We start from the raw sequence: 23,500 nt of genomic DNA, 5'->3' as shown, positions 1-23,500 counted from the left end.
AGGCCCATCCCAGAAGGTCCTCTGGGCCAGAAAATGGTCTCAAGGATATTGAGCACTATCTCCCATTTGCAATCCAACAGTAAGATACAGTCCAGCTTTCAGGATGTTTACAATACACGGGAATTGGATTCCTGACACACAGTTCTAGCTTCCAGGCACCCTTTCCAAATGTTGATCACTTCTCCACAGAGTAAAAAGGGTCGTGTGCCACAGTATGTGATATGAGTATCGCTGGTCATGTCCTGAACACAGTGTCCTTAGGGACAAGGCCAACAATCTGCATTGATTTTGTACAGCCCTGAGTTCCTAGATACTGATTTGAAACTTCTCATTCACAAAGGACTATTGGCTAAGCTGCCACTCTGGCAGTGATGGATGTAGCAGATAGAAACTGGATAGACAAGAAAAACAGAGGAGCAACTACTTATGTTGCTGGGTTTTCCCACTGGCATGGGAACATGTCACCTCACACTCAGGTGTCTCCCCTAGGACAATTCAAAGAGTACAGGCAGGTCTGATTCACAGTCTGACATGAGACAGACATATGCCGCCATGCAACTCCTGGAGCTGTGCAGCATCTCACTATGAAAAAACGTGCAATCTGAGACTGCACTGAGAAGTGCAATAAACCCCATCCCTGAGACCACTGCCAGCATGTCGTTAACATCCTCAGTGCCATGAAACCTCCAAACAGGAAGCCATTGTATGAGTAATACTTCTGCCCCACCACTGAAGTATTCCCTACAATGTGCTCTTCTCGCTATGAAGAAATTCCCATCCTGGAGCTTCCAAATCCTTTGGCAGCCTGTGAAGGGAATCTGGCCTCTGCAGCAGGATGAGTGCTACGTGTGGATCCAACAGCCTGCCACAAAGCCATGGGAAGGAAGATTATTGTTCTCCATGTCAGGTCTTACAAGTGGAATGTGCTCAAGGCCAGAAGTGTCAGAGATGTCACAAAAGAAGAACCCATGTGCCTTGATGCTGGCAAAGAAATGGAGGAAGTGGAGCTGTGCTGACTTTTGACTTTGGTCTCAACAGCGTGAGCAAGAGCCGTGGTTTCTGCAGCCAGTAGCAGTAACCCAAACTACAGGGTCAGTGCATCCAGGGGCTGCAGCATCTCAGCACTCACCACAGCAGAGGGAAGAAGCTGGAGACAGACAGACTGCCCAGACAGACTTACTCGTTTTCAGAGGCTATCACAAGGATGCAAGATTGGGACTTTCCACTGGTCTGGGAAAAGAAACAAAGGATTTGACATAGCAGAGCTTTCTGTATGTTGGGGTGCATAACTGGGCTGACTGTCTTCACAAGAAGCATGTGATGGATCTATAGCTCTCTGTCCTTTTGGGTCCCAGGTTAAAGAGATAATTTCTTTGGTACATGCTCTCACCAAGGCAACAGGAATATTTGATGGAGCCTGACTCACACATGTGGTAGACCTGGAATACAGCTTTGAAAGAGGCATCACTGTGGTGCAGAAATAAAATCTGGCTGGGGGAAAAAGCAATTGCAGTGAAAATAGATGGAAAAAGAGATGGAGAAATGAACTAAAATAGCACTAGATGTACTCCACCTTATGCAGCCATCAGGAAGGGAGGGCACAATGTCAGCACTTCGTTTATGGAAACCATGAACAAAAAATATCCATGCTTCTGATAAAAGGAGTACGTACATCCAGGAGTGCATCTGTAAATAATCACAACCAGCTAGACCAGAGGCATAGACTGGTACGCTATCTTTGTTACTTGCCACTTCTGATTAAAAGTATTGAGTGTGTTTTCTCTTCCTTTATCCAAACAGGACTTAAAAAAGTAAAAATAAGTAATTTGGCTTAACTGATTAAAACATTCCAACAAGCTAAATGGAAATACTTCATTTTTTTTCTTTAGCTAAGAAGTTTGTTTCTAGAAAGACATGAACTAAAGACTTCTTTTAAATCTTTTGTTTTCAATCCTAGAGAAAAAGATTATGTCACAACCACAAACGACATCACAGAATTATTTAGTTTACTAATTATAAAAATACAACCAAAACAGAAAAAAAAGAAACTAAATGGTAATACATTTGATAGAGATTAATGATCTTGAAGATAGCTTTATGTTGGAGGCGAAGCTTCAATAAGCTAATGTTTGTATAATGTATGTACAATATAACACTCTGTATGCTCATTCTATGAGGCCTGTAATGAACATCAGTGGAAGGGCCCTGCAGAACAGAGCTCTTTTCCCAGTAAGGTGAAAGATCCTCCTCCGGAAGTTAGCTGGAAGGGCTGCTGGACTGATGGAGAAATCCATACAGAAGTGGATCACAGTCCCTCACCACAAAATTAGCAAATAAAATGAAGAAATGCAGTAATGCTGTTGATTAATGATACTGAGTGAATAAGCTTTTAATGACTCAATTCTGATACAATTTAATTCCAAAAAAATGTAAAACTGAGGAATACATTAGAAGTAGTAAAATAAACTGAACTATGTAATGACCACTCCTTCCTGATAAACAGCAATGGCTGATAACCGTAAATATGACATAGCACTAAAATAATAACTGTTAGCATGTAAAAGCTATAAAGGTATTTTTGGCAGTTGCAATCACCAACACTCATGAAGAAATACCCTTTCCATAGTAAATAGCTCTTGGTGGGAGCCGTTTATTTCAAAGTAGTAGGAATATAAAAAGTGAATTTGTCTGGAAGAATTGATTCTGCAGGATTAGTATTATAGCAGTTAGATTCAAAATGTTCACCTCTGCACTTACTGTATAACAGAATAGAGTAGTACTTGGTGTTTTGAACATAAGCATTAAATCCACATAAACAATTTATTAGTTCCAATAAAATCAAAGGGCAAAGAATTATTCAAAATGAAGTTCTCTCTGTTGTAAGCATAATTTGCACTTCAACATAATTTCAGATTTCCTATTTTCCTTAGACAAAGAAAACAAGAACCAGTCATCATTTGCACTTTTTGGATTATAAATCTTCTCCTAAAATTGCTGTAGCTTTTTAATTTCCATTTCAAACCATCAACATTAAGATATTAAACAGGCTGATGGCTTAAAGTTTCTCTAAACTGCTTTCAAATTCTCAGTCACTGGGACAATTAAATGTTTTTCTAAAATACAGATTTAAAGAGGAAAGAGAGAGGGAAAAAAAAAAAGCAGCAAAACACCAGAAAACTTGCTGCATATATTGCAGAGACTTTATAATTAAGATGCTCCAGAATTCACAGCCCCCCTTAAAACCAAGGAACAGAAGCACAATAAACCTTATTAAAAAGAAATCAAGCTGTAAATAACTCAGACTCTTGAGTCAGCAAGGTATCTAAGAATGTGGTGAACTCTAAAGCAGTTCCATTTAGCTGTGGAGCAGCAGAGAGAAAAGATTTCACTCAAAACCTGAACTGCAGAACATATGCCATCTTACCTTCCAAATGTTCTGTTGTAACCAGTCCTAATGCTACCATGAAGGCAATTTTCTATGGAAAGAAATAAACATGCATTAGATTTTCTACTACAACAATTCTGGTAGAAGTAAATAATCTGGCATTGACAGAATAAACCCAGTAAGGTCTTTCAGAAATGTCTATTACTTGAATGCATAGCAGTATGAAGAACAAATTGAAAATTTGCTTCAGATATGACTGGTCAGTCATGCCCTACTTGTAGGACTATATAAGCTTTAACAGTTCAGAGACTTAGAAAGCCAATGATGTATGATTATTAATTGTATATAATGCATGACCAAAATCCAGCCAATTAAATTTCATATTGCTAGTTGCTTTGCTACTCCACTCTTTAGAAAAGCAATTGTGTATTATTATTACTGTCTGACACTGTTTTTATTGGATACAAGCAAGCTATATGGAGAAGATACGACACAGTTTCACTGAACTTTTCAACTTTTCAACGCTATATATCTGTTAATAATTAACAAGACACCTGAAGAATATTGAAATCCCCCCCCCCCCAAAAAAAAAAAGAATAATTCAGAAATTGTTCATCCCAAGTTACAGAAAGAGTATCACATGCATGAACTGTGAAGGGGTCCACTGATCCCTTATCTTAACTCAATGGGGAAGCTAACAAACATCTCCCACTGACAGTGGTGAACTCATTTTACAGTGAGGAATGTGATATAAAAAATGACTCAGAATTCTTCGTACACTGTGTACACACAAACCACATCTGCATGCTAACAAAACTTTAAAATATGCCTGTGCAGTTATAGGGCAATTACTAGAGCAGACTCTACATTTTCTGTCAGAGATTTTTCATAGGGATTTTTTTTCCAATTACATTTCCTGCAAGAAAAAGTTTTGCTGAAGATTTATTTCATGTTTTTTTTTTTTTTTTTTAATGGAAAACTGAAATTCTGTTGTGTAGTTCGAAGCCCAAACTGAACCAAACTACTTGGTTTTGCGTCACATCTAGTGGCATTTTCACAAGGTGCAATTCCATAGAAGAGACAATCTGGCTAGAAAAAACAATCTATTAGGAATCCAGCAAGCAAAACTCACAATCCAACTGTGATAAAGCACCCAAAGACTGTTGGAAGATGTAATTATCATACTCACCCAAAATAAAATGTGTAGATTTAGGTTGAACTAAAATTGAGTGTTTAAGCGGTAGATTGTCAAAACATTCTGTTTCAGTCAGAGAAGTGTCAGGAGAACATATTTCAACACTTCCAAGTCAAAATTAGTTTGACCTTCTTGTTTGTGAAAAACCTGATGATTCAACTTTTAATTTCAGCCCATTGTAAAATCAACTACTAAGTTATTGGAAGTACCATTTCCTTTGCAATTCTGACTTCCACATAGTGAAATTGTGAAAGTAAGCACATCCTCATTTTATAGATGAAAAGATCTAGCTAAGGGGTGGGTTCTTCATAAGTCAGAGGGTCAGGATTGGATATCCTTATTCTTCTTACATCTGTGAAAATATGTACATCAAGGAGGTGAACTAACAAAGTCATAAAATAGGAATATTGTCATTCCATTATCTCCTAGTGTGTAATTCTTCCTGTAGATTGAAAAATGGTCATGTAGAATCTCATCATTGGCAATTTAGATAACATTCATGCTATATTTCTGCCTTCCATAACTGTGGTAATGACAAACACATGTACATTTGCACATCAGACCTTGATTTCATTAATGCTCACTCCTTATATGTCTAAAACACCAGCTAGGCATGGTGGGGGTTCCACACATGAAGGGAAAGATGAGTATTTGATCAGAGACCCACTGTGTAGATCTGAGAAGAAAATTTGTCAATTCAGTAGAATTACAAGCTTCACTTCACCCCCGCTAGAAGTAATTTTATGGCAGGATGTCTCAGTGCTCTAGGCAGAAGTCATAGTAGCATTTAGATATAGAATCAGAAACTTGGAATGGTTTATGTGTGATTGTATGTTCCCATTGGAGCACATATTGCCTATATTACCCAAAAATCAGACTGTAAAGGGAGCATACATTTTCTGACATCTAAACTAAAATTATTTCAGTACTGGCATGCTTGATAAATTTCCTCTCTTTATACTAAATTTATTTGAATACATATCTAATTAAATGTAATGACAGCATACGTACTTATGAAGAGCTTTCATAAATGGACTTGATAATTATCTTACTATTAAAGACATGAAGAGTTAGGTTTTATAGATATTTGAAATATGCTTCCTTTTTAAAAATCCTAATAGAAGCTGTATTCTTTTTAACAAGCACATTATATTAACAGCATATTTGTTTTCATGGGTTTTGCTATTTCACACTATTGCAGCTCATTGGATTCCACTCAAAATACTAGTTCTGCTGCAAAGCTTTACTGTCAAGAATCACAGAGAAGTGGCAATGCAGTGTTGTTTCTGCTCTGTGCAGGAATCCACAAAATTGATTGATTTCTCCCTCTTTTCAATGCAGGTTCAACTCTAGCATTTAGTCCACAATAGCAACGTGTTTCTCTTGTCAATTCTTAAATAGGATTAAAATCACTGTTAGCTAAATAACCAGCATTCCTGGCAGTAATTTTTATTTTAAGTAAAAGAATGTTAGAATGTGCACAAAAATGCTGCCAGCAACGTAAAATTTTAGTAATACACAAACCAAAATGCAAAAAGTTTTGTGCAATTCTAACTGCTTCTTCTGTGCTGAACTCAAGACACTTTTAAGTGAAACAAACCAAAACCAACCAACCAACCAAAAAAAACCTAAAAAAGCATACCAATGAAAAAAAAAAAAAAACACCAAAAAACAATACAAAAACAAAACAAAAACAAACAAAACAAAAACATACATTTGCTCCACAGAAGGATCACTCCCTTGTGTAATTCCTTAATTTCTTTGCAGAAATCATTCTGGTGGGAGAGGCCCTGTTACCAGACAGGCAGCAATTTAGTTCGGGAGTTAATGGCCTCCATCCTCACCAGCACCTGGCTTAGAGAAGGGAACAGGGGACCATTCTCCCAGGCACTCCTCAGCCTCTGGGTGACAAAACCCACACAGCTCATGTCCCAGGAGAACGCTCTGACCACTGGACCCGGACATCCTGGCTGACTGACTCACAGAATCACAGAATCACAGAATTTTCTAGGTTGGAAGAGACCTCAAGATCATCAAGTCCAACCTCTGACCTAACACTAACAGTCCCCACTAAACCATATCCCTAAGCTCTACATCTAAACGTCTTTTAAAGACCTCCAGGAATGGGGACTCCACCACTTCCCTGGGCAGCCCATTCCAATGTCTAACAACCCTTTCAGTAAAGAAGTTCTTCCTAACATCCAACCTAAAACTCCCCTGGCGCAACTTAAGCCCATTCCCCCTCGTCCTGTCACCAGGCACGTGGGAGAACAGACCAACCCCCACCTCGCTACAGCCTCCCTTGAGGTACCTGTAGAGAGCGATAAGGTCACCCCTGAGCCTCCCTTTCTCCAGGCTGAACAAGCCCAGCTCCCTCAGCCGCTCCTCATAAGACTTGTTCTCCAGACCCTTCACCAGCTTTGTAGCCCTCCTCTGGACTCGCTCAAGCACCTCCATGTCCTTCTTGTAGCGAGGGGCCCAAAACTGAACACAGTACTCGAGGTGCAGCCTCACCAGAGCCGAGTACAGGGGGACGATCACCTCCCTAGCCCTGCTGGCCACACTGTTTCTTATACAGGCCAGGATGCTGTTGGCCTTCTTGGCCACCTGAGCACACTGCTGGCTCATATTCAGCCGACTGTCAACCAATACTCCCAGGTCCTTCTCTGCCAGGCAGCTCTCCAACCACTCATCTCCCAGCCTGTAGCTCTGCTTGGGGTTATTGCGCCCCAGCTGCAGGACCCGGCACTTGGCCTTGTTGAACTTCAGGCAGTTGACCTCAGCCCATCTGTCCAGCCTATCCAGATCCTCCTGCAGAGCCTTCCTACCCTCGAGCAGATTGACACACGTACCTAACTTGGTGTCATCTGCAAACTTACTGAGGGTGCACTCAATGCCCTCATCCAGATCATCAATGAAGATATTGAAGAGGACCAGCCCCAGCACCGAGCCCTGGGGAACACCACTAGTGACCGGCCTCCAACTGGATTTGACTCCATTCACCACGACTCTTTGGGCCCTGCTATCCAGCCAGTTTCTAACCAAACGAAGCGTGCGCCAGTCCAAGCCAAGAGCAGCCAGTTTCCTGAGGAGAATGCTGTGGGAAGCGGTGCCAAAAGCCTTGCTGAAGTCAAGGTAGACCACATCCACAGCCTTTCCCTCATCCACCCAGCGCGTCACTTTGTCATAGAAGGAGATCAGGTTTGTCAAGCAGGACCTGCCCTTCATAAACCCATGCTGACTGGGCCTGATCGCCTGCCTGCCCTGCAAGTGCTGCGTGATGACTCTCGAGATAATCTGCTCCATGAGCTTCCCTGGCACTGAGGTCAAACTGACAGGCCTGTAGTTTCCCGGGTCAGTCCTCCGGCCCTTCTTGTAGATGGGCGTCACATTTGCTAGCCGCCATTCAACTGGGACCTCCCCCGATAGCCAGGACTGCCGATAAATGATGGAAAGCGGCTTGGCCAGCTCCTCTGCCAGTTCTCTCAGTACCCTTGGGTGGATCCCATCCGGCCCCATCGACTTGTGCACATCCAAGTGCCGTACCAGGTCACCAACCATTTCTTCATGGACAGTGAGGGCCACATCTCTCTCCCCATCCCCTTCCACCAGTTCAGGGTACTGGGTATCCAGAGAACAACTGGTATTGCCGCTAAAGACTGAAGCGAAGAAGGCATTAAGCACCTCCACCTTTTCCTCATCTCTTGTAACTAAGTTTTCCCCTGCATCCAGTAAAGGATGGAGATTCTCCTTAGTCCTCCTTTTCGTGTTGATGTATTTATAAAAACATTTGTTGTTATCTTTAACGGCAGTAGCCAGATTGAGCTCCAGATGAGCTTTGGCTTTTCTAATTTTGTCCCTGCACAGCCTCGCGATATCCTTATAGTCCTCCCTAGTGGCCTGCCCACTTTTCCAAAGAGCATAAACCCTCTTTTTTCTTCTAAGCTCAAGCCACAATTCTCTGTTCAGCCAGGCTGGTCTTCTTCCCCGCCAGCTCGTCTTTGGGCACGTGGGGACAGACCGTTCCTGCGCCATTAAGATTTCCCTCTTGAAGAGCACCCAGCCTTCCTGGACTCCTCTGCCCTTCAGAACCGCCTCCCAAGGGACTCTACCAACCAGTGTCCTCAGCAGCACAAAGTCAGCCCTCCAAAAGTCCAATACAGTGGTTTTACTGGTCCCCTTCCTGGCCTTGCCAAGAATAGAGAACTCCACCATTTCATGGTCACTCTGCCCAAGACAGCTCCCGACAATCACATCCTCCACCAGTCCTTCTCTGTTTGTGAAGAGAAGGTCTAGCGGGGCGCCACCCCTGGTAGGCTCACTAACCAGCTGTGTCAGGAAGCTATCTTCCACGCTCTCCAGAAACCTCCTAGACTGCTTTCTCTGGGCTGTGTTGTGCTTCCAGGATATGTCAGGGAAGTTGAAGTCCCCCACGAGAACCAGCGCTGACGATTTCACAACTTCTGTCAGCTGCCTGTAGAACTCCTCATCCGTCTCCTCGTCCTGGTTTGGCGGTCTGTAGCAGACCCCGACCAGGACGCTAGCCTTGTTGGCCCCGCCGATCCTAACCCAAAGGGACTCGACTTTGTCATGCCCAGCCTCGAGTTCTACAACATCAAAAGACTCTCTAATATAGAGAGCCACTCCACCACCCCTTCTGTGTTGCCTGTCCCTTCTGAAGAGTTTATAGCCAGTCATTGCAGCACTCCAGTCATGAGAGTGGTCCCACCACATCTCTGTGATGGCAACCAAGTCGTAGCCTGCCTGCTGCACAATGGCTTCCAGCTCCTCCTGTTTGTTACTCATGCTGCGTGCATTGGTGTAGATGCACTTCAGCTGGGCCATTGCCTTATCCCCCGGCCTTGCTATTGTTCCCCCTGGCACAGCTCCAACAATCCTAGCTTCAGCCCCATCCCCCTTCTTACCTAGTTTAAAGCCCTCTCAATGAGCCCTGCCAGCTCCTGGCCCAGGATCCGTTTTCCCCTAAACGATAGGGACCCGTCTGCGGCCATCAGGCTGGGTGTCGAGTAAAGTGCCCCATGGTCGAAAAACCCAAGATTTCTGTGTTGGCACCAGCCCCTGAGCCACGTGTTTATCAGGTGGGCTTTCCGTGTCCTCTCTGTACCCCTCCCTGCCACCATAGGGATGGACGTAAACACCACCTGCACTCCCGCTCCATCCACTAACCGTCCCAGTCCCCTAAAGTCTCGTTTAATAGCCCTCAGGCTTCTCTCTTCAATGTCATCACTACCTGCCTGGACTATCAAAAGAGGATAATAGTCAGAGGGGCGAACCAGGTTGGGAAGCTTCCTGGCAACGTCCCTGACCCTGGCCCCAGGGAGGCAGCAGACTTCCCTACGGGTAGGGTCAGGCCGACAAATAGGGCCCTCTGTTCCCCTGAGGAGAGAGTCTCCCACAACAATCACCCTTCTGTCTTTCTTGGTGGAGGCAGTCCTGAGGCGTGGAGTCGACCTCCTTGCCCTAGGCATCCTCCTGGGTACACTTGCTACCTCTTCCTCACCCACCGGTCTCTCAATCTCCAGGGCCTCAAACCTGTTGTGTAAGGGCACCTGGGAAGGTGGGGCCGGAAGGGGAGGGCATCGCCTGCGATGTCGAGCAGGGACCTTTTTCCATTCCTCCTCAACTCCCAGATCCCCTCCCTCTGCCTGACGACGACAGGGCAGGAGGTCCACCCCCATTTGGGGTGTCTCACCCCGGTACCTCTCCTTGAGGCCCTGCAGGGAGTTGCTCCACCAGTCTATCTCCCGCTCACACTCCCTGATATCCCTCAACCTCTCCACCTCCTCGTTGAGCTCCGCCACCATGCGGACCAGGTCATCCACCTGCTCACACCTCACACACACAGTTTCTCTGCCTCCCGCCAATGGCAGCAACAGGCTCAGACACTCCCTGCATCCGGTGACCTGAACCGCTGCACTTTTTAACGGGTAGTCGGTCTGGGTGTGTACCGACTTCCTGGAGAGCGCACCGTGCCTGGTGGAGACCATTATCACCTCGCTAACGGCTGTCGTTGAGGAGGTGTGACTCCCTCCATTCCTTCTGGGAAAGCCACTCCATAGCTACTCATTCAGGACTAATGGCTGTGAAATGCAGGCGCAGCGAGATTTGCTATAGTCTAAGGATACTTGGGAAAGAAGAAATCTTAGGTTTATGCAAAAGGAATATATATTTTAGGGCTGCTGTGTCCAGAGCTAGCTTCCCAGCTTCCCAAAAGAACAACCAAGTCAGAAACAAAAGACAACCAGCAGGTTCTCAGTCTTTTGTGTTTGTTCAGATATGCTTAGAAACGGCAGACAGAACTCCCCGGCTACTGTTAGGTCTGGCTATTTCTAGTTTATTTATTTTGAATTTTACATTTAATATGTTAAATCCCAGTCTGTCATGACTGACATTTATGTAGAGACATACACAAGTTCCTGCCTCAGTTTTGTGCTTTGAAGATAAATAAAGGTGTGGAAAGAAGTGCCTAGATTGCTTATTTTCTTAAAAAAATACCATGGTATCTTTGTTACTTTTTGCCTTAAATTCAATCGTCTGTTAAACAGCTATGAATGCTTTTAGAAATGTGTGGTATGTCTTTTCACAAAGCAAAAAGATTTTTACAAAACCATTTCTTTTTGTAATTACATGTTCTATTGTTCTATTACATGTTCTATTACATGTTCTATTTATGTCATTACGTGTTTACACTAATTATGCTGTTAGTTGTAATTACACTAATTGCATGAATACATGATAATCAACTAAAGTTTACTTTCAAAGAACAAAAGAAATTAACTCTAGACTTACATATTTATGGCTGTGAAACAAATCTATGAAAAATCACACTTAAGGGCATAGATTCAGCATCTGACACAGAAAATTGTGTTTGCCAAGACATCCTGTATACATGGTAGGAACAATGTTCTCGGTTACAAAAAAAGACAGTCAGAGGAGCCAAATGCACCAGGATATACTAGTTAGCAATTCAATGGAAAGCTCATTAAATTTAAGAATGCTATACCATAATCTGTCCCCAGTTGCACGGTCTCTTTCTGCATTCCTCTGTAAGATTTTTGCTCAGTATTTTTTTGTGGGGAATAAATTACGGTCAAAGAAAAATGGATTATTTTTTCTAGCATTTTCTTTTTAAGCAGGATCTACTAGCCTTTCTGCCCCCAAGGAGCTGCACAATAAATAATCTTTTGGAAATAGTTCCTTTATGAAAACAGATGCAGTCCCATCATTCAGTGGCAATGAAGATTCACACGAGGTCGGATTTTAAGCTTGGTTTCATAAGCACAGTTCTGCAGAGCTTTTGCATAAACCTGTGATATTCTAGGTTAAAAGCCACAATATTTATCCCCAACACTGTTCCAACTTTTGTCTTCAAATGTCACAAGGAGTGACATTGCCCACATTGCATTAAAGATTTATATTGTGATAGTTCTCTTAAATTTACAGCGCCAAGGACACTTTCTTGCTCTAACTTATTAGAATAATAAGGTTAAGATTTCACATTATATGAACATTTCCGCACTATAAGTAAGTGCAGTTTGTATAATTTCTCAAATTGTCTCAAAAGTATGTACTAGTTAATCTGAATACATCTAGTCAAAACCAAAACACCTGTTAAACATATAGATTCCATTTGTCTTCTGATTTGTATTTCCAGTTTACATAGTAAATATAGTTCATGAAAGAGATTTAATCTTATAACTTGCTTTCTACTCTCTTCCTCAATTTGAGCGATTTTAATGTGTTTCAGACTAGAAATAAGCTGCGTACATGTGGGAATGTGGGATAAGGCACACAGCAAATGCAAGGAACTATATTGTTACACACAATCTAGAGATTGCAAGATTCATTACAAAGAATATGAAAATGTAAAAGCCCATCTTACAAACTAAAGGTTAATTCAATGTCATATACAGCCTGTAAATCCGGTGTTACATATTCAGTAGCATAAAAGAAAATATTTTCAGCTTTTATATACCTTTCAAGAGAAGTACAGCTATACCCATGCAAGGTGCCTGGGTTATTATGATGCCTACAATTCTTACATTTTGTGACACTGGGAGGTTTGAAAGATGCAAACCAAATTTGTCAGAACACCTCACAGGGGCAGAACACACCTTTTGCAGTGAACCATAAGCACAAAATCAGTAAATATGTATGCACACAGAAAAAAAAATAGTAATGGCTCCTAAAACTTAATCATACTGTAGCTCATTTATTAAAATAATAATTTAAAAACAAAAATCACCTCAGGATTTTCCTCCTTTTTCTTTTTGGTAGCAGGGGATCCCTGACCTGACTCTTCAGGAAGTTTCTTTTTCTCCACTTTACTTTCTGTCTGGGTTTGGACTTGAGGCTGAATAATGATAACCTAAAAGACAACATACAAATAAAAGAACAGAATTCACTATATAAAACTGGAATTTTCTTCCTGAAAACGTGATTTTTCATTGTAGTGTTAGTTGATACCTACATAGGCAACAAATACAAGTCACAAGCCAAAAATGTTAAAAACTGGATACCTAGCTTAGGCCTCTAAATATTCTGAAACTATTTTTTATAGATGCATCATAAACCAGCAGCAGCCTAAGGGAGCCATTTGATCAGCATCTCTGAAAATTAAGGCACGTTCTATTTAGAGGGTTCCTGAAGCTGATTCAGCAGCCTAACTTTGGTGTTTGTGTTGCCAGTGGTTTGTGTTGCCAGTGGTTTGTGTTGCCAGTGGTTTTAAGTTGTTTCTTTTGATTTTATTTCACAGAGACATAGAAGAGATGAAACTACATGTAGTTTAGTTTATTCAAAGTAAGAGTTTCATCTCAGTTATTCCAGTGTTATTACAGAATAAGTATATGTGGTTTGGAAAGAAGATGCTCCTTAGGAATATTGATGTGACAAATCAGAGTTCAGTCCTCAGCATTTACGGGTTATAAGCAGTGGATATCCAGTTTTGCATTAACAAAATAAAATATATGTTTTAAAATAAAAAATAAAATAAAATATATGTTTTAAATTAAAATTAATTCTGGTTAGAACCTTAGCTATAGGAATTACTACACAGATCTCTTAGCCATGCATATGTGTTTGTATGTCCACTATTTGAATTACCACATAAAGATTTACATGTTTCAGATAACATTACCTCAGAAGCTATTAAATTAAAAGGAATGAAAGACAATTTCTAACCATGGAACTATACATGCCTTTAGACCCATACTCAAAGCTTCATAAAAGAGTACAGAAGAGCTTCCCAAGGTCACCTTCTTGATGAAGGTTATTGGATTTGAACACTGGGCTTCTTCCATCTATTTTCACTGCTAACCTTCAAAAAAATTATTTAATTGTTATATAATTTTTCTCCACTCAGTCACTCTAGAAGACTCAAGAGCATAAAAAGGTATTTTTTTTAACCAGTAGCCAAAGTAAGAAAGTAAGAAAAATAAATCATGTTAGAAAAGTGTAGAAGAGATGCTTACTTTTATTTACCTCACAAACCATCCTATATCCTGTATTGTTTCTTAGCACAAAATCTAGTAGCAAGGTAGCAGGAGCTAGTAAATTACAATGTAAATAGTAAATTACAATGAATGTCCGCTGGGTACATTGGCAGACTTTATTGAATCTGTTTCTGGTACATGAGTGGAAAAGTTCTTATAGTTCAAAGCTAAAAAGACATACAAAGTCAAAACAATAAATTTGTAACTTGATTTTTTTCCTACTGATCTGCTGATCAGTTTTGAAACCCCGAGCTCTCATTTCATTTGCCCATGGAAAAGAAGAAGGGAATGCCTGATTATTTGATACACTCCCCTGGGATCAGTTGATATAACTGATATCTCTGTATAATTGAAGTGGGAGTCCATGGGAAATCTGAGCCTGCACAGAATTCAGGGATATCATTAGTAAGAAATCGTTAAGTAGAGAGAAGATCATATTGTTCCATTAACATCAGGCTACACAATGATGCCTTTTGGTCCATCTAAAATCAAGGCATGTACACAAATGTCTATTGGCATCCACGTGTCCCCTTAAGGATTTTTCCTCTGCTTTCTGATTACTTCCTTGAAAAGGAACCATAAGCCTTGAAAAGGAACTCTGTCAGTGCTTTGCACTCCCAGAGGAACCACCTGTACAAGAGAGATAAGGACATACTGGAAAGTGTCCAACAGAAAGCTACCAAGATGATGAAGAGACTAGAGCATCTCTCCTATGAAAAGAGGTTGAGAGAGCTGAGACTGTTCAGCCTGATGAAGAGACTAGAGCATCTCTCCTATGAAAAGAGGTTGAGAGAGCTGAGACTGTTCAGCCTGGAGAAGAGAAGGCTCAGGGTGGATCTTATCGATGTCTGTAAATACCTGAAGGGAGAGTGCAAAGAGGACAAAGCCAGGCTCTTTTCAGTAGTGCCCAAACTGGAAGACAGGAGGTTCCCTCTTAACATCAGGAAGCCCTTCCATGCTGTGTGGGTGACAGAGCACTGGCACAGGTTGCCCAGAGAGGTTGTGGAGTTCTCCTCGTTGGAGAACTTCAGAAGCCACCAGGACGTGGTCCTGGGCAGCATGCTCTGGGTGGCCCTGCAGGAGCAAAGGGCTGGACCAGATGGCCTCTAGAGGCTCCTTCAAGCCTCAGCCATTCTGTGATTCCATGGCCATTCTGCTCACATCTGTGCCATAATTCCTGAGTTTGGCAGCTGAAACGCAGCAAGAAGCAGAACCTACCTTGCTGTCGGCACTGATGAGGAGTGGTTGCACTTTGATGCTGTCATTGACCACAGAGACAGTAGCACTGGTACTGATAGGAGTTGCATTGTTGGGGGAGGTGGAGATGATGGCATACGCCACACCAGCACTGCTCAGCGGTGACGAGAGAGGGGTAGGCTCGGTGACACTTTGCGACTGGCTGTTAGGCGTCTGTACATGGCTGACGGTGTTGTTGGCAGTGGGGAGGGCAGGGCTGGGGTTTTTGATGCTGACGACAGTAGCCTTTTGGAAGGTAGGAGGCTGCTTGGATGGTTGGTCTCTGCACGAGGAAGTAGGGAGGCTGTCTGGAATCAGGGTCTTTGGCCTAACCTGCAAAGAGGGTTAGATGTTATTAGGCATAATCCAACACTTCAGTGGAAAAACACTGCATACGTGCACTCCAGACTTAGAGCCTCTAGTTGTATTAACCACACAGCAGGAGCACCTAGCAAAATGTAGTGTAGTAACTTGAAGTAGACAGCCATTCAATCACTTGTAGATATATTCACAGCACTCCTCAGCAGAGTCATTTTGTAGTCCATAACTCATTGCAATGCTGAACAAGAAGGGAGAAAAAAGTCAATTCCTCACTTTTATTAGCACGCATCCTTACACATGCTATTCAAACCACATTCAGTTCTCAGTAAGGATGTTTAAGCCAAAGCCTTTTCCAAAGAATGGAAAACCCAGATGCAATAATTTCCTGTTCTGAAGGGCACAACACTCTTGCTAAGAATCAAGGAGTGGGAATTGAATCATTAAGGGAGTTGTAGGAAAGCATTTACAGGAACATTAAGTGTATGCACATAATTTGTATTGGTGGATCATTGAATGAAGATCCTTATATTCTTAAGGCAAGCCATGTTCAATGGACACAACCACTCAGCTCAACACCAACAACAGAGAAAGAGAGGGAAAAAGACACCCACAAATGTTTAACTTAGTATTTTGTGCTGTAAGGAAAAAGCTGATATGCGGCTGTGGGTGAGTAAAGAAGGCACTTCTCCATGGATGGATGGGAAAATTGTTTGCCAATATTTGTGAAGACTGAGGCTTTACACAGAGCTGTGAATGATAGCTGAAAACAATAGTCTCCAGCTAATGTGATGTGTTTCCAGTGAGGTAATTAATGTCACCCTGTCAACACGGCTCTGACTTAACAACGTGTTAAGTACAGGTCCAGAATTGAAAATAAATAATTTAAACTGCTTCTCATGAAGTTAACTTCACTCCTAGCTTATTCGTTAACATGGCCACTTAAAACAGCTGGCTCCCTCTGTGCTTATTTTGTCTTGTCACTTCTTGCACCTTCCATACTGTGAAACATAATGACAAGCTGCAGCAGACAGGCAGTGGAAAGAGCTGTCTGTGCCGCTGTGCGTCAGCCAGCAAGAGCCCTTCCAATGATGCTGCATCCAATCTCCAGCCTAAGTAAGCCATTTAATGAAAAGGCAGGGATTCACTGATGTAGGGAAAATCATCTCTCAAGGCTGGCCATTATCCTCTGTCACATCAAGGAGGAGATGTACCCATTTCTCCTTGCAGAGAACATGAAGAATGGCAGCACATGTATCTCAACTCTTTCTATTCCAGTAGCACAGTGCTCAGTTGCCACTTGGCTCCTAAAACTGATGAATAGTATAAACATGCATTAGAAGCACAGTCCTGCTTAGGAGCACATAAACTACTAGTAATCAAGGTAGATGTAAAGTGAAAGAGCAAACAGAAGCAGATAGGAGTCTTTGCCCAAAGTACAGTGGCAGACAAGTGACAAGGCTAGGAAGCTGTTGTGTTTGGCTCACAGCTTCAAATTAACACCAGAAAGCCTTGCAGACTCAGTGCAAAATGACTCAAAGCTACACTAAACAAGAACTAACCATGCTCAAGATATTCTGACAGTAAATTAAATTTTTTAGCTCTTTTTCCTCCATCTCATGAGTTCCACCCCACATGTTTTATGTAAGGGTTATTTGGTTTTATTATTGAAGATACCAGACAAATACTCTGGCCAAGATATTTAAGAAGGCAGTCTATGTTTAGCTTCATATTCAAAATTAATTAAAGGTCTTACTTTATTTTCAAAAGCAGTGCACAGAGGTTTGGTTTAGAATCATCCTAGCCCAGACATTTTGTAAAACTAAGGCTTCTAACATGAACAACAACCCAATGCAATAGCAGTCGTGAAGCAGAGACAGATTCTTAAAGCATTCATGTCTCTATCAGAGTCAGTTATACAAGCAGCTATTGTAATATCTATTTTTATATTTTTATAATAGTATCCTTTTCCTTCCTGTGTTATATCTTATATAATTCTTTCATATGTAAGCCTTTAACAAGATGCTCATGCCCATGTGCTCAGAGATGTGTTCACAGATACAGTGTTGTTATTTAGAAAAAGTCTGAGACGCTTGGCAAAATACAGTTAAAATGTACTCTCATGGCCAAAAAAATATAGATTTAATTGTAAGCTGTTTGGCAAACATCTAAATGATGGATCTCTCCTTAAAACAATTTTCTTGTAAATTGGTATAACATCAGTTACCAACAGAAATACTGTAAACATGCAAACAGGTAAGTACATATATACAGGGAGAAAAATAAATAAATAGTAGCTCAGATCAAAGATTCAATGTAACAGTCACAGAGATCTTCTAAAAAAATCAAGTCTGACAAAAAGTCTTCTCTGTAGTTTTTCTAGCCAAAAGCTGTCATGCAGTCTACCGAGATCTATTGTATCTGTCACTCTCACTTGCACGTTTATATTTAATCAAAAGCCTAATTAAAACTAAATGCCTATATATATTCTAGCTACACAGTTATTTCTTCTACACTCTTACCTATATATGTATTGATTGTCAGATGTAATACTTCAATGAATTCTATACACACTCTTTACACAATTATATTAATTCTGCAAGTTGTGGATGAATCCATATGACTGTGCTACATAATAAGCTATTCCTGCACAATTAAACAAATGTAATTTTCCAAAGTAACATATTCCCTATAAAGCACTACCTATTGAAGTATTTGATCTGATTTAGTGCACATGAACAGAAGCTGGGAATTTTCTGCCACCTTGTGATACAAAGGAGGTATAGCGGTCCTCATTGTCCAAACCTCTGCAAATTCCCTGACAAGTTCATGTAATGTCGTGAAAGTAGATTTATTACAGAATAATAAAAAGGGTTGACTACAGAAAAGTTTCAGGTGCTCCTAGCATGAGTTAAAGCTAAAATAATTTAAAATAATATTTGTTTCCTCAGCCCACAGGCATGCATCCAAAAAAGACAACAAGTACAGAAAGACCTTCCCCTCTACAGTGCTCTAATACCTGTGAACTGAAACACTAGGCATAAGTACTTAAAAAGCAGCTATGCTAACATTTAGCAGAGTTTCACATTTAAAACTAACCTGCTGTATTATTCTGTGAGAATAAATGGTGTTATCTGGGAAGGAAAAAAAAAATGAAGGAAAGAGCTAACAAATTCCTTTCCCACACTGCAAAGCTATAGCTTAAATTTGGGAGACAGAAGGGAGACAGCAGCACCAGTAGAAATCTGACAGCTGATGATCACCAATGGACTGTATTTTATATGCAAGGTAAGAAAGAAGCCTTCTCTACTGAAAGTAGCATAGGTTGGATGGCACCAGTCCCCATTACAAGAGGCACAACAAATACAAGGTGCATAAGTTTGGAAAAGGAGAAAAAAAGAGGAAGTAACAGACAGCATGTGTGTCACAAAGAGAAAACCACAACTGTTTCTCCTGTAGCTCAACCCTCCTTTCCCCAAATATCTTTCAGTTAACTTCTGACAGCTGTCAAAACAGAATGTGATACCACTAGGGCTATAAATGTTCAGGAAGAGAGGGCTGTTGCTTGAATGTAATGATTTCACAAAACCATGTTGTTCTCAAGTGTGCTCAATAACCACAATAACAGACAATTGATTTTAGGCTGCAATATTCAGACACCCATGGTACTTCCCAAATAGCCTGCAGGTGAGTACAGTGTTTGAGAAGATATTCCCAGACTTGAGAATTCACAAAGTGGCTGTCTAATTTTCAGGTAGGGAAATAACATGGAGCCTGATCCTGTGACATCTGTAGGGTGCACTTTTGTTCAGCAACCTTTAATTTCATATATTTTAAAGAGTTTAAGATCAGAAGGACATCAGCTCCTGTGACTAACATGACTTCTTGTACATCTTATATCATTAAACTCCATCCAGATGTCCCTGTGTAAAGACCAAAGGCTTCCATTATACCAAAACATCATTCCAGCTCTCAAGAGCACAAATTGTTGAATACCTCAGAGGTGCATGAACGGTTGAGTGGCAGAGATGGGAGAGCCTGATATGTCACCATTGACAAAAGCAACTGTGATGATGGGCAATCTATTTACTGAGCTACATTCCATCAGGTAAGCCACTCGTGTGCTGTAGTGAAGAAAAAGATGATAAGATAAAGAAGATAAACCCTTACAAAATAAGCCCTCAAGATCCAACCCAAACAAGTATGGGGGAGAAGGAGGAGAAGAGAACTAAGACACATGATTCCTCCCATCTCTGTGGGAAATTATATGCAGTCCTAAAAGACAGGATTTAATTAGAATAGTTACCTTGGTGCAGATCTGCAGGTGCTATGAGAATTCTGGCAAATGTGTTCTTCTTATGGCCCAATGAGGAAGGAAAGATGATAAAAAAAAAAAAGTACTTCAACTACAAAACCAAAAAGGGATTATCGTGATCCTCCAGCTCACAAACTGGCCGTAGAACTTCCCCCAGAAACTGAAGGCTGATTTTAACAGAAAATACAAAGAACTTCTTAATGATGAATTCACCATCAGACTAATAAACTGTTTTAATATTTCATTACACTTGTAACTGGCATTTTATTGCAAGGTTGAAATTGCCTAAGTTCAGCTTCCATCTTGTTATAGCTTTGTCAGCAGTACTGAAAAGCCCTCCCCCTCCCCATACCAGATATCAGTTGGATCGTGCTCAGCATCAATCAGCCCTTCATACTGGCAGGGCTGATCTGTATGAGAGTAAATTTTTAATCTCAACGCAATATCACATTGCCTTTGAGAGAAAGACCATTATTCACACTTTATTTTCACTTCACCCTTGTACTTGGAGCTTAAAAACAAAAACTCAAAATGGATTTGGCACAATTCATATGTCACAGTAGCAAAGTGCTGGGAGCAGCAGACAGAGCTTTCATTCTTGAAAAGCTTTAGAGGATCACACAGAAAACATTAGCAATGGCTGATAAAATGAGTGCCATGTGGAATAATTATATCCTTCACCAGAATGAACAGATGCACACTGACTTCAGTAAAACTGTGTCTATTTATGCCAGCTGCGGGCTGACTCTCCATCTTTTTTTTTAGATCACTTAAAATCAGGCAAAAGAAAAAACCCTTTGTAACTTCACAACAATGAAACACCCTAAAATACAGTATGCCCAGCAGACATGAATGTGAGTATTTCCACCTTGATTGATTTTTGGTTCTTTTCCTGATAAGCTCCTGATGTCTTCGGCTTGCTCTGAGAGAACAGACAAATGAAACACAGTTTATTTTCTTGCCAAAGCAGGAAAATTTAAAAACACAAGTGACTATGGATCCGTATGTTTTCTTCCTTCCCTTTGATGGAGCTACACAAAAGAGAAGTTTCTCTTCAGTGTGTACCACAAGGAAATGACATGCGAGACGACCCAGTTCAGAGAGTCCTGTCCCCACATACCATCAGCTTCTTATCATCTGCCACTGTCCCTGAAATACAAGCTTGGGAAGCCACAGAAGAATGATATGAAATGCAAAACAAAAGCCAAGCAAGTTTACTAGCCCACATTTCCAATCCTTGACTGGGTGAGCTGGGAAGAAATCTTAATCTTCACTGAAATCAACAGCAAATTTTAACAGGCTTCAGTATGACCAGAAATACAGCTAACACCTCATAATGAAAACCAGTCTCTCATTTTACATGCTGTGCAAAGTAAATACCCCAAAATCACTCTGTGATATTTTGACATATATTCAAATCACACGCATTATATTGGATGTTTTCCTCTGGACTGTATACCTACTATATTTTAGTACCTCAATTTGTTAATCATGGACAGCCAACTTTAGTGACAAGGTGATACCCAGATAACATAACCCCTGTACATTTTTTAAAACAAAGGTATTTAATTGAGTTTTATTTCTCCTTCAGCCTTGCTTGATACTAGAAACAGAAGTTTTGCTCAGAGTTCATGCTGGAATCTGCCAGCTCTGCTTTCTGCAGATGTTGGCAGAAGGCAGTCAGGTGGGAGTTCTTTATTCAAAATGTTATCAGTATTTTGAACACAAAACTGTATTTTCAGAGGAACTTGACTGACTTTTGCTAATGAAATGTACATCTCTCATCAGTTATACTTCCTGTATTTTCTGGTTTGGCATCGCTGCTATTGAGTTGGTGATTCATTAAGTGGCTTTTTTCCATTTACAAAGGGGAAAACTACCATTAAATCAGCAAGTTAAAATCAGTGTTATTTCAAAACAAACAAACAAACAAACAAACAAACAAAGGGGTTGAAGGATTTCTTTTTTTTTGTTCTGCACAATGATTCTGTCCTTGAATATGCAGTTATCTATGTGCCTCTGAGGAAATAATTTAATCCTTATTGTTTAGGATTACAATAGAAATATAAAAGCTAGACTGTGATTAAACACAACAGTCAATAACTTACTTCTATTTCTACTCTCCTCAGTATTGCAAGCCAGCTTGCTTCTCTCTCAGATACTCATCTATGATTAACTTGCTTCAGTTTAAATACAAAGTGTCCATGAAGCCTTTAGGCACAATTAACATCTGTCTGCTCTCTTTCTATCCTTACGCATCTATAGGTGGGCTCTGGACCAACCCACACAACCAGGCTTTCCTTGGGCCCAAATTCTGCTGTCACTTTAAAGACCAGGATGTCATTGTTTCATGCTGTCCATCATGCTAAGAGCTTTTTGTGATTCTGGACAACAATAATGGCACGTTATAATGATTTGACCAGCCAAGACTAGTCAAAACCAAAAAGCTTAAATGACGACAGGGTTTAAGGAGCTGCTCAGGGTTTAAGGTGTTGAGACTGGATGAAGCATCACTAGTCTTTATGTATCATATCACCATTATCCACAATGACAAAGACAGGTTCTGTTGCTGGCAGCCTGAGCCAGATGAAAGCACACAAAAAGTTTAGATATCAAGAGGTGAAAATGAAGCTTTAAGGAACATGAAGTGGTGCAGTGACTTCCTCCAAGCTTCTGCTGAAAAAGACTGGGAAAACCTTTCTTTCAGGCTGTTGTGTGACCAGAATCCTACCACAGGCTTATACAACTGACAATGAGGCTCAGAGAGGCAGCACACTCCAGACCCAAGCCAGGCATGGATCTGAAGCCATCATTTGCATGGATGCAAATGGGGACACTTCTGATACTCTGCAAAACAGCATTTGATTTGGAGAAATATGAGCCTTTACCTGGGGGAAAAGGTACAGTGTCAAGTGTTAAAACAGCTTGAATTTTTCCTGTATGTTGTATAAATAGTTTAGGCTCCTACTTGCAGACTACCATGGAGATCAGTCTTTGCAGATCTTTTCCAAAATGCTCATGACACTGACTAGATCTGAAAGACTCAAGAATCAGCAATCCCAGTTCTTCACTACCACCATGGATAAGTTCTCTAATTAAGAACAGAAACTCAGAAAGGCAGAGAAGACGGATGCATTGTGGAGAGTTTGCATCTGGGTGCAGACCCCTTTGCTACACGCATACATTCAGCTTTGTCCATACTGCTGAAGACTGGATTTCTTGTCAGTGCCAACTGCCAGCATATGACCATCCTCAAGGAACACTTCTTATCACACTGCCTTATTCATACCTTCATCTGTCATGGCTGCACATGTAAAATATGTAGCATGGAGCACTCTGGATGCTCCAGCAAACCCATGCCTCTATCAGCAACACAGGCTACCCATCAAGCCTATAAAGTATTGAGTAACCAAGATTCCCACAGATTTTCCAACAAAGTGACATGTTTTCACCGTGAGGGTGGTCAAGCACTAGAACAGACTTCCTAGAGAGGTGGTTGATGCTCCAGGCCTGTCAGAGTTCAAGAGGCATTTGGGTAA

At 41.1% G+C, this 23,500-nt stretch overlaps 1 protein-coding gene across 6 annotated transcripts in view; it reads right to left on the bottom strand.

Moving 5' to 3' along the window:
• The window catches only part of PHF21B (PHD finger protein 21B), a 185,669-nt gene that overhangs the window by 16,433 nt on the left and 145,736 nt on the right, over positions 1–23,500 (bottom strand). For all 6 annotated transcript variants that reach the window (XM_035309830.1, XM_035309798.1, XM_035309819.1 and 3 more), the window contains 3 exons: positions 15,311–15,661; positions 12,847–12,969; positions 3,425–3,476 (listed from right to left, as the gene is read on the bottom strand). In XM_035309830.1, coding sequence (XP_035165721.1) covers positions 3,425–3,476; positions 12,847–12,969; positions 15,311–15,661 — 526 coding nt within the window. The remainder of the gene's footprint in view (positions 1–3,424; positions 3,477–12,846; positions 12,970–15,310; positions 15,662–23,500) is intronic.

The sequence above is a fragment of the Oxyura jamaicensis genome, chromosome 1, assembly GCF_011077185.1.
Source record: "Oxyura jamaicensis isolate SHBP4307 breed ruddy duck chromosome 1, BPBGC_Ojam_1.0, whole genome shotgun sequence".
Taxonomy (NCBI): domain Eukaryota; kingdom Metazoa; phylum Chordata; class Aves; order Anseriformes; family Anatidae; genus Oxyura; species Oxyura jamaicensis.
Note: the sequence above shows the minus strand (reverse complement) of the source record. Positions and strands in the feature narration are given on the sequence as shown.